This window comes from Lingula anatina, chromosome 1, assembly GCF_051362555.1.
Source record: "Lingula anatina isolate TDL-2025a chromosome 1, LinAna3.0, whole genome shotgun sequence".
NCBI classification, from domain to species: domain Eukaryota; kingdom Metazoa; phylum Brachiopoda; class Lingulata; order Lingulida; family Lingulidae; genus Lingula; species Lingula anatina.
Genome location: NC_141767.1, coordinates 17,966,429 through 17,978,488, shown reverse-complemented (window position 1 = coordinate 17,978,488; position 12,060 = coordinate 17,966,429). Strand labels below are relative to the sequence as shown.

The following is a 12,060-nucleotide window of genomic DNA, read 5'->3' as shown; positions in this document are numbered from 1 at the left end:
GAAAAAAACAGATTTGCAAAGAGGGCCTTTTTATGCTTAAAGAAGCTGTAAAAGTCGAAGTTGTTTGTTACAGTAGGCCTATGTGAATTACAGGTAATTCCTATCGTGGCAAAAATAAGCACAAAAGTTACTTAAATTGGATAAAAGTAACTGCATGCTCTTAGTTTTTTATGATTATAGTATAACTATAAGTTATATGTACATGACTAAATTTGTGGACATATTTGGTCTTATATTTTAACACATATGATATGTATCATTCAAAATTCTCTAAATGAGAACAAGGTATAAGAATGTATCATAACTCAATATTCAAAAGCTGGTTAAAGCTGGTTTAAGCTCTTATTAATCTACTGTTATATATGACACGCACTCTCAATTTAGTGCCAGGTATGACGAGTACTAAAAATCAGAAAATAAAACCCCATTATTTTTATAAGATAGGTAGAATTCTGAACAATTCTGAACAGGTAGAGCTACTGTAGCAACGGCGCTTCAAACAACTTCAAATAAGTCATTCTCAGAGCAGGAATTGTGTTTTGGCTCATTTAATTTTACTTTACATGTAAATTCAATGATTTTTGTTTGGGTAATGATCATTGTTCGTAATCACTGTTCCTACTCTATTAGGAAACAATTCAGTCTTTTGATGCATCCCATCTTGATTAGAATTCTTCGTTGAACGGATAGTGTGGGGAGTGCCTGCCTCTGGAATGACAATAATATCAAGTGAAAGGTTTGATCATTTTTTTTTTCTTTTACTCGACATAAATACATGTTACTAGGTATGAATTGTATTCCAACTTGTTATCCGTTGTATGAACTTTCAAGTATAACGTTGTCAAGTTATTTACAAATAGGCCCTATATGTGTGTGTGTGTGTGTGTGTGTGTGTGTGTTTTGGGGTAATTTAATCTGATGCGTGCCAAATCTCAATATCTGAGTGCTTATCGATCGACGAACATACTTTACATGGGAATTTAAAAATGAAGAAGCTGACCGGCGTCAGTTCTGTAAATTGTACCACGCTATATATAAAAAGTACGTACATGTCTTCCCAATATATTCTGAAGTTTTTGTCAAATCCGTCCATGATCTTCATCTCTTCGGGACTCAACTTAAAATCAAATATCTGGAGCAAAAACAATACCTGCTATTGATCAAAGGTTCCACAATTAATCAGTTCTACAGTTCCAATGGCAATGCGTTTTTCTTAAATTTTTCTTAGCGTTTAGAAAAAAAAAGAAACTATATTCTCTGAGGATGTCCATTCTGGTATCAAACATATGAGTGCAAGTGCTAACCGTTTTTTCTTTTTTTTTTTTTTTTTTTTTACACAACTACTTACGTCGAAGTTTTCCTTTAATCTCTCTTTCTTGATACTCTTCGGAATTATGACGTAGCCCTTCTGATTCATGTAACGTAGGACTACCTGCAATGACACAAGTGTGTAATTTAGTCGTCTGGCAAGTTGTAAAATTCCCGTTGTAGCAAACGAATGCAGTTTCTCAATAAATATTTAATTAGAACAATTTTCTGAGAAAGTTAGATGACCAAATACTCTTTCAAATTTAATAAATGCAAACTGTTTTTTTAATTAACAATTGTTATAAAAGAATTTGCAGTTTCTTTTTCAGTCTTTTAGGGATTTTACAGTATATATACACGTATAGATGAAATTACGTTAAATATATTTGGACATACTTGAGCTTGTGTTTTATTCTTCTTTTTGGCTATCTCCACCAGTCTGGGATCATCAAATAATATTGGATCGGTCGGCTTACGCCTACATGATACATAATGACATTATTATTAAGGTGTGTTTTGACAAATTTATGAAGTTGCTCCTGTATTGTGGCTTTTACTTAGGGGAGACCGGGGCTAGTTCGACCCCGGGGTAAGTTGGCCCCCATCAATTTATGACAAAGCTCCAAGGACAAAGTAACTATAGGGTAAAAGAATTGATCACATCATTTTGTGACCGTATCCAATAGTGCTAAGAAAGCGTCAGCAGTGAGTCCAAATAAAATAATTTAGCATCTTAAAGTAACTATATGAAAGAGACTTGATGGGGGCCAACTTACCCCGGGGGCCAACTAGCCTCGGCCTCCCCTACTCTGGCAATGATGCGTTATCAATTTATGCAAAATATGACTAACCAAGAAAGAAGATCACTCATAATGAAAATATAAACAGATGCCGTCATAAAATTAACTTTTTCAGATTAAAAAAACACATTTTTACATGTACTCACCATGGTCTACCAGGAGCACAGAGAGGAGCGTAGGCAGTTATAACCACTCCCGGAATCTTCTCACGGCAAAACTGTATAAGCTTGCTGTTTGAGAACAGTGGGTGTATTTCCACCTACAATGAAATAAAACAGCGATGCGTGTGAAAATCCCAGTTTAAATTGTTCATGTTATTGGATTTTCGGTATTTGGTGTGTGTGTGTGAGAGAGAGAGAGAGAGAGAGAGAGAGAGAGATAATTACCTGAATATTTGCTGGTTTGATTCGTGCACCATCTAATATTTCCTGGATTTGTTTGGAGTTGCAGTTACTCAGCCCTATTGCTTTAGTCAGACCGGCATCTTGACATTCTTCAAGCCCCTATGAAATAATCAGGAATCGAAAGTTAATTAGTTAATGCCGTTAGTTTATCCCTTTAAAGGTAAAAATCAGTATATAGTCAGTCAATAAGTGTGAATATGTATTCAGTTTTTCTAGACGCTGCCCTTTAAACAATATAACACAATACACAATAGTAGATAAACATAGCATGTACGTGTGTATACACCGTGCAGTATTACCTGCCATGTCTCCAGCGGGCGGTAATCATCGTCTGCCAGAATCATCTTTCCCGCAGCGTCTTTAGGAAAGAGAACGTCGCCAGTCTACAAAATAAAAATAAATAAAAAATAAATAAATAATCCTTTTAATTTAATGAGAAGGAGTTTAACCAGGGCATAATCTAAAGCTGGCCTTTCTTACACCTCGGTGAGCGCTGATGTAACATTTCTTCAATACCCAAAACTGTCACATGCCTAAATAGTCCGGTGGCTTAAGGAAAAAATCGTGACACGGCGGATAAAAGCACTAAATTTTGCATGTGGGTACCTTTTGACATACTAAATCAAATAAAAGCCGTAGCCCACGGAAAAAAAATTACCGTTTGGCCAAAAAATCCAAAATGGCCGCCAATTTATGGAATTCTATAGAAATGTGTACATACCTATGTTGATTTTTATCAAATAATTTATTTTCTCAGAGTTTTCCACGCCCTTATTACCCATTTTATTCATATATGGCAGATAGCAAACAAGTTCCCTTGGAATTTTTGAAAAAATCCAAGATGGCTGTCATATGCCATTAGAAACAGCCATAGGAATACTAGTGCACAACTAATATCAGCTAGAAAGATACGTTATCCACTATCAAATTAAGTCTGTTTCTCAGATTTTTGTTACCGGTGTTTGCGGTGAGTAACTACGAATTGTTCTTGGGCATTTTGGAAAATCCAAGATGGCTGCCATGTGCCACAGGAATTCTAGTATGCGGGGGATTCAACTAATGGCAACTGGAAAGATTCATTTTCCACTATCAAATTAAGTTTGTTTCTGGGTGTTTTCCACATCCTTTCCATCCACACAATATGCATGTGGTGAGTTACTAACATGTATTCCTGGGCATTTTGAGAAAATCCAAGATGGCCGCCATATGTCTTAGGAATACTTCTAGTATTACAAAGGGTTGGAACTAATGCCAGCTAATTCACTATCAAATTTAGTTTATTATTTTAGTGTTTTACACATAATAATTACACTGTGATACATATCTAGCAGGTAATAAATGTGCATATTTGATCTTTTTGAGAAAATCCAAGATGGCCGTCAATGGCCATATAGTCCAAGAAATTGGTGCAGAAAAAAGGGTGAATTGTGCGTTTTTTACCTACAAGCATGAAATTTGCCACAGTTGTAGATAATGGAATTCTAAGCTTTTTTGGATATATGGGCATGTCTGAAAATTCCAGTATGGCCGCCAAATCCAATATGGCCGCCACAAATACTCTTTTAAATTAAAACATCTAATATATAGTCCTAAAATGGTTTAGAATATCATTTTATAGCTGGAAAATATCATGCCATGAATGAATTATCAATATCCGCTTCTACAGGTGTATAGAATTCCAAAATGGCCTCCAAAAGTAAAATAAGCAGTTTACTTACGCAAAATATGCAGCAGTTTTGTAAAATCATCAAGCACTTACAATTTCAAGCATAAAAATTGGCACAGTTATGTAGAACATGATTCTAAGCAACGTTGGATATACTGGCATGTCTGAAAATTCCAATATGGCAGCCAATTTCAATATTGCCCCCAAAATACCCTTTCAAGGTGAAAGTTATTTGTATAGTCTTTTATAAAAATATCATTTAATGGTTAGAAAATACCATTGTATGTATGAAGTATCAATATCTGCCACTTAAGGTTTTAAAATTCCAAAATGGCCTCCAAAAGTCAGCAGACCACAACTATTGAATTGTAATCACTCGGGAATAGGCATGTGGGCTTTGCAAACTACCTGTATAATCAGCATATTCCTACCTGTGCAGGAGCTATTCTACAGAGTTTTTAAAAAACCATCAAGCATGATACATTTATTATGTACTGAAAAAAGTCCTTCTTTTGATAAACCAACATAAGTAGTTTGACTTTTTGCTCTGGATTCACATTTAGATCAATTCCCAGTTAGCAATCTTCTTATATGGCACTCATGAGTGACTCCCCCTTTCTAAGAAAAAAGTATCGTGCAAAATCCATAAAATGTGAAAGAAACACCAGAATAACTTAGCCTTAAAGAGGCAAATATAAAAAACTTGGGGTGTACCAATTTTGTCTGTTGGTTATGATTCTTCAGCTAGATCAGTGCATGGCGCTTCATCAAATGCTCATAAATATAACAAAAATGACAGCTAATCAAACATACAGGTCTCAACAATTTGGTGTTTTTCATTGGTAAAGTACTAAAAGCGGGGCACATTTGCACTCGATAATGTTATGATGTTATCTTGTGCTTCAAAAGTAAATTAGAAAAGCTTCTTATTTAAAAAATTGGCTTTAGTACATTTGCAGTAATGGCCACCGAGAATTTAGTGAAAATTTATGAGCAAAGAAATACCTGTACCCCAAACAGAGGGCAGGTGTTGATACGTGCTGTATCCAAGAGTTGCATTGCAGACTTCACACTTCGTGCACTAAAAAGGAAGCACTGATCTATAGGCGCCAAACTTTGGTTTTCATTTGATCATTTGGCAACTTGTTTAGTTACAAACTTATACTTTCAAAAAACTGAACATGAAAATAAAAGAATTAAAATCCTCCAGACAGTTAATACATACAAAACTTCAAAAAACGATGTATTCTGAGGATTACACCAAGAAATTAGTGCAATATGGACTTTGAAAGGTAAAAATTCATGAGATTTCCGGCATCATTGTCTCTGTGGGACAATCCAGAATGAAGCCATGAGGAGTATTCACTTACCCAGCTTACAAAATCTACCAGGTAGCTCCTACCACATCTGTTTGTAGTTATGTGTGCAGTTGCTAACTGTGGTGAGGGGAGTCAGAAGCATTGGAAGACTGGTCCTATAAGGGTTCACACTAGTAACCTACATCTACTACTATGCCCTACCACACTTTCATATTCCTATTGACCCTCATGCATGTAAACTGATGCTTTCTGGTGTTAAAAACGACCAATGCCTCTTGGTATTTTGTTGGGGAAAGAGGATTACGTGTAGAAGCTTTAGCTTTAAGGAAATACTGGGAAAGCTGAGGGAAACGCAACTACTAGTAAAGCTAGGCACACATTAATGAATGAAAATTATTTAACCAAATAAGTAGAAATTTCGGTGTAGCTAGCTGTTATCCTCTGTTGAGATATTGTCCATTTACTAAAGTAAAAGGTTGACCGCCCATAAAATGTGCAACACTTACTTGATAAAATAACTTTCGTTAATTTGAAACTTATTTGTGAAAATACCTTGACATTTTCATATCCTTGACATTTATAGAATTGCTGCATGTGGTGTCACAACTAGACCAAAAGGAGTCCTGTTCCATTTTTTATGGTCATTTGGGTCTAAATGTAACTAAAGGAGCGAAAAACCAAAAAAGGGTAAAGACTGTTGTCAGTCAGATTATATAGTAGTCTTTTTTTACTTTAAAAGGGTTTTAGTGGCCATATTAGAATATTCAGACATGTCCCTATATAACAAATTGCTTAGAATCCTGTTTTGTACAATTGAGCCAATTTTCATGCTTGTAGTTTTAAGTGCATGATGAATTCACCATACTGCTGCTGCTCTGTTTTTCTTATTTTTGGGGGCCATTTTGGATTTCTATACACTTAAAGAATCAAATATTGATACTTCATGCATACCATAGTCTTGTCTAACCATAAAATGTTATCTTAAGTTATTATAGGATTATATATACTTGAAGTTTTAATTTGAACGGGTATTTGTGTCGGCTATATTGGATTTGGGGGCCATATATTGAAATTTTTAGACATGCTCATACATCCAAAAGTGCTTGGAATCCTGTTTTACAACTGTACCAAATGCCATGCTTGTAGTTTTTGATGAATTAACCACTCTGCTGGATATCTTGGATTAGTAGAGTGCTTTTTACTATTGGCGGCCATTTTGGATTTAATACACCTAAAAAAGGAAATATTGATTCTGAATTCATACCGTGGTGTTTTTTAACCTTTGTATGATATTTACGCCCTTAAAAGACTATATACTTGAAGTTTTAATTAGAAGCCGTATTTTTGGAGGCCATCTTGGATTTGAAGGCCATTTTTAAATTTTCGGATATGCCCATACATCCAAACTTGCTCAGAATTTCATTTTCCACAAACCTGCCAAACTTTATGCTTGTAGTTTTAAGTGCTTGATGAATTCCTCATTCAAATGGATATCTTGAATAAATGGTCTGCTTTTTTTACTTTTGGCGGCCAGTTTGGATTTAATACACCTGAAGGATTCATACCATGGTGTTTTCTAACCTTTATATGATATTTTAAGTCATTAGAAGACTATGTACTTGAAGTTTTAATTTGAAAAGGTATTTTGGTGGCCATATTGGATTTGACGGCCATTTTGGAATTTTCAGACATGCCCATATATCCAAATTTGCTTAGAATTTTATTGTCCATAAGTGTGCCAAATTTCATGCTTGTAGGTAAAAAATGCACAATTTTTCACCAATTTCCTGGACTAATAGGAATACCACGGTAATTACAACTGCACATCCATGGCCTTTCATCTACTACCAGGGTGAAATTGTGTTTGCTTATCAAGTTTTGTCCATCCTTATTAGTCCTATGATATATATCTGGTGGGTAAACAGTGTACATCCTTGGATATTCTGAGAAAATCCATGATAGCTACAATTTGACATAGGAATACAAATGGATGGGTTTCAATTACTGCTAGAGAGGCATATGGTTTATTATACAATTACATTACCATGGGTTTGTTTTAAAACTAATTTATGTTTTTCATTCCATTTATTATTATTCCTATGATGTATACCTGGTCTGTAGCATGTGTGTATCTTTGAGTATTCTGGAAAAAAATTCAAGATGTCTGCCTTTTGTCATTAGAATATTCGAACATATAATCAAATAGTGCCAGAGAATAGTGCCAGAGACACTGAGTACAATTTAAATGCAGTTAACTTTAGATCGTTTTTAAATGTTTTTCATATCCTATTTATCCTTAAGAAGGTCTATGTGTGTGTAAAAAGTGTATGTATCCTTGAGTATTATTCGGAGAAAACCCAAGATAGCTGCAAGTTATCATAGGAATATATCATTCAAATGCAAATAGGTGTCATTTAGTGGAACAGTTCAGACATTGATTCCAACATGAAATAAAGCCGTTTGATGTTCAAACATGTTGACATCCTTATTAACCTTACTCTATATAAATCTGGTGTGTAGCAAGTGTGTCTTGCGCATTTGAGAAAATTCAAGATTGCTGCTATTCACAATAGGAATAGTACATTCAACTATTGCCAGAGAGACATTGGGTTCAATGAGACATTAATTTTGTTTCTCGGTATTTCCCACATTCTTTTTGGACTTTGAGATATCTATCTGGTGGGTAACAAGTGTGTACCCTTAAGTATTTTGACAAAATATCATGATTACCCTCATTTGCCTTAGAAGTACGTATAAAATCTAATGCACCAGTTTTCCTATGGGGAAAAGAAGACCATCTTGGACTTCCCCAAAATGATAAAATATAGACATTAATTACCTTACAGATATGTATCATGGGATAATAATACTAAAAAATAACAGAATGACAACTGAATTCCGCTTCATTTTATATGTTAGCCTATCTACCGCAGGTATTAACTGAACCCCACCTTCTATGGCTAATATGGCAGCCATTTTGTTTTATTTTCTTTTCAAAAAGGATACACATAACATTCTCATCATATATATATTATGTGAATTAAAAAGATGTGGAAAATACTCAAATACAAACCTAACTTATCAATTAATATTATATCTCCACGGCAGAAGAAGCCCTATGTGTATACTAGTATTCCTTTGATATGGCAGCCATCTTGGATTTTTCTCGAAATGCCTGAGAATAAAGGTTAGTTACTCACCACAAATATATTATTTGTGTAATAAGAAACAATTAGATAGTGGGCAATGCATCTTCCTAGTTGGCATTAGTTAGTTGAAAACCCGTGTACATGATCTACAGTAGTATTCCTATGCCATATGGCGGCCATCTTGGATTTTTCAAAAAGTCCAAGGACACTTGTTTGTTATCTGACACATATGCATTATATGGGTAATAAGGATGTGGAAATCATTGAGAAAATACTTAATATGATAAAAAATAAACATAGGTATGTATATATTTCTACAGAATTTCACAAATTGGCGGCCATTTTGGCTTTTTTGGCCAAACGGTAATTTTTTTCCGTGGGCTACGGCTCTAATTTGGTTTAGTTTGTCAAAAGGTACCCACATGCAAAATTTGGTGCTTTTATCCGCCGTGTCACGATTTGGCAATTTTTTTGCCCTAAGCAACCGGACTAAAACAAACGAATAAATATTTACATGTAAAATGAGAAGAAAAAACGATATCTTTAGTATTATTATTAATTACCTTTCTTTGTTTGAAACATCAAGCCTTTTTCAAATATGCCCCAGAATGCAAATTACACTACATAACTAATATCATTTTTCGCATTTTTCGCAGATATTCATATCATCTAAATTCAAAAATTAAAAAAAACTCTAATATCTTTAAAAGTTTCTGTAAAACGTAAGACAAAAAGTTTTTGTATTTCACCTTGTAAGCCAAGAGCCAGTGTATCAGATACATATCAAGGTATTCTAGGCCCATCTGCTCCAGTTCCTTCTTCAACTGTGGCATTACTGACTCTTTACGAAGATACGTGCACCACAGCTTACGGAAACATAAAGCAATATGACGTATCGATGGTCCACAATGCAAATTTAAAGTAGGCTTCACAAACGCATTCACACACCATCACGTTCTATATAAACATTTTACCTTGTTTTAAACATTAATAAGACGGTGCTCATATTCCATTGGATATTACCAGACCAGTTTTATATAAGAAAGAATATATGCGGGTCTACGGAAACCATGCATTTCGTTTTCGTAAAGCAGAAGGCCAAATTTTGAAAACTAACTAAATTTAAACTGCATTTTGTTGGCTTACCTATTGGAGTGAAACAAATTCTACACAATATGGCGTTTTAAAAAAGGCTTCTGGAAAATGAAGTGACTATGTAAAGCGTGTTTGTTAAAACTGGGTTTACTTCAGTACCTTGCTGGTGATAAATAGATCCTCCCGTTTCACCGTGCCATCTTGTATCTTGGCGTTGACGGCTCTACCAACGGCGGAAATATTGTCGTACACAAAGGCGGTATCTATGTGGCGGTAACCAAGCTCTATTGCGGCTTTTACTGCCTCTTCCACCTCAGTAGTACTTCCCTGTAAATCGAACGGTTACGGAATAATATAAAAAAAAAACTGTGCAGTGCCTTTCAAGTCACATATCAACCTCTAAATTATTTCTAGCAAAAGATGGTGCACTTTCTCAACATTTGGATGAGCATCTCTCATAGCTTATGTGTACTTTTTTTGTAAAATATCAAATATTGGAAAATTCAGGGCATCGGAGGCCCGCATCATGTTTGCACTATGCCTACATCTTTTTTCCACAAATATCAACTTAATATGAATTCCTCCAAATATTAATCGAGTTGACGATGTTTGTTTGCAAGCTTGGTCTATATGTCGACATGAACTAGATTGTGTAATCTAAGCAGACATTTTATAGCTCTACACATATAGCAAAGGCTCAGACAGAATTCTGTTGAATGATGTCAACTTTGCTTTGAAAACCCGATTTATGTAATGGAGTTTTCTTCCTTTTACTTGCCCACTTACAGCTAGCCGAGCTTTAAAGACTTGGGTAATACATTTAAATAAAATAAAAAGTCAACCGAAACGTTACCTTCATTGACAAATACAAGAAAACACCCCAAACGAAACACGCCTACGATGTACCATACACACAGGTTTAACGGGCATTACTCGCGACTCTCTCGTCACAAATGGACGCTTTATAAAGACCGTATAGAAATGAACTTTACATGATCTCCGAATATTGTCCAAGTCCCCAGTCCGACGGCAGGGATGGTAGCACCGGTATTCAGCTTAAAGGTACGCTCTGCCTCCATGATGGTTACACGCTAGTCAAGCAAAAGTCAGTAGGCCATCCTTATCTGTGCGCATGCTTAGATGCTTAACCTTTGTGTATATTTGGTTGATAAATGATTTAAATGCTGAATCTAAATAGGGTCCTACGAATGTATAACTAAAGACAAAAAACTGGAGAAATATGAAGATAATCGTAAATGCTTTAATGTTCATTTGCACAATTATAGAACGTACCCTTTAAAAGAGGAATCAGCATCAGATTAAAATATTATTAAGATTTATTTCTAAACATATTTTAACCGTTTTAATTCAAAGACTTAGCCCTACCCATTGTGTATGTTGACCTTTTAACCTGTCTTAACACTTAATTAGAATGATTTCATTGCTGTTAACACAAGTGGACACTGCTTGTTTGGAAATAGTAATTCGTTAAAGAATATAAAAATGGTTAGTAAATCTTTTACATTTGTATATGTATAAAATAAGCCAAGAACCACATTTAACGAAACTCCATTGTATAGTTAACATGATTACTGAAACCAGGCACCGGACCTAACATTTAACACCCTCCTCCCGCGCCAATATTCTTAATGCTATCTCATATCACGTAACTTACTATTTACTTAGACCCGTCGCCCGGCGTCATATAATCATAGCGTTTTTGTATAATATGCGTGGCTATAGGCTGAGGGGGGAGGGGGTTGTAAGGGGGAATTACCCCCCCCCCTCCCCCGAAATTTTTGAAAAGATCTTGTAGATCTTTTAGGGCGGTTTGATTAATAATATCTTTAAAGTTCAGATATGCCTTAAGTAGGAGAGCAGGCCGTAAGGAATTGCCTTTGGTAGTGTTACAAAATCATGTGTTTTTTCTGATTGATGTGAATTAATCAGGTTCAATATATTAAGCCTATTTAATGTAGTCACCAAATCCAGTATGACACATGACAAAAAAGTTCTGTGATGCCACGTCTGACACTGGAAGAGCGACTGCGGGCCTTGGGGATGCTGGAGGCTGGGCGGAACCAAAGAGATCTGATCACGTGACCTTGCATTTTAATGATTTTTTTTAATGCTCTTTTCTGACCTTTATTTCACCTTGTGTGACTGAATAATGGGTCATATTTCACACGAAAACTGTTTTCTTAATGTGCCAAAGGAACTTAACATATTATTTGATAAATAAATGATGCGTTTTCATTGACTGTCAGTATATAATGTATTTATATTTCAAACGTACTCCTACCTATCACGTTTATTTTA

At 35.1% G+C, this 12,060-nt stretch overlaps 1 protein-coding gene across 1 annotated transcript; it reads right to left on the bottom strand.

The window, feature by feature from the left end:
- Positions 1-277: 277 nt before the first annotated feature.
- On the bottom strand, positions 278-10,913 carry LOC106153978 (aldo-keto reductase family 1 member B1). The gene is made up of 10 exons (XM_013528142.2): positions 10,734-10,913; positions 9,901-10,068; positions 9,396-9,512; positions 2,812-2,895; positions 2,495-2,611; positions 2,255-2,367; positions 1,705-1,786; positions 1,349-1,432; positions 1,050-1,132; positions 278-708 (listed from the first exon to the last, which is right to left on the bottom strand). Exons 1-10 carry the CDS (start codon positions 10,818-10,820, stop codon positions 666-668), a joined length of 978 nt encoding a protein of 325 aa, XP_013383596.1. The 5' UTR covers positions 10,821-10,913; the 3' UTR covers positions 278-665.
- Positions 10,914-12,060: the final 1,147 nt, after the last annotated feature.

Excerpts from the sequence above, each read along its gene's own strand:
- LOC106153978 (XM_013528142.2), bottom strand. The coding sequence starts at position 10,820 with ATGGAGGCAGAGCGTACCTTTAAGCTGAATACCGGTGCTACCATCCCT. Across the intron at positions 9,513-9,900 it reads ATCTATTTATCACCAGCAAG|CTGTGGTGCACGTATCTTCG; the intron begins GTACTGAAGTAA and ends TGTTTCCGTAAG. Across the intron at positions 2,896-9,395 it reads ACTGGCTCTTGGCTTACAAG|ACTGGCGACGTTCTCTTTCC; the intron begins GTGAAATACAAA and ends TTTATTTTGTAG.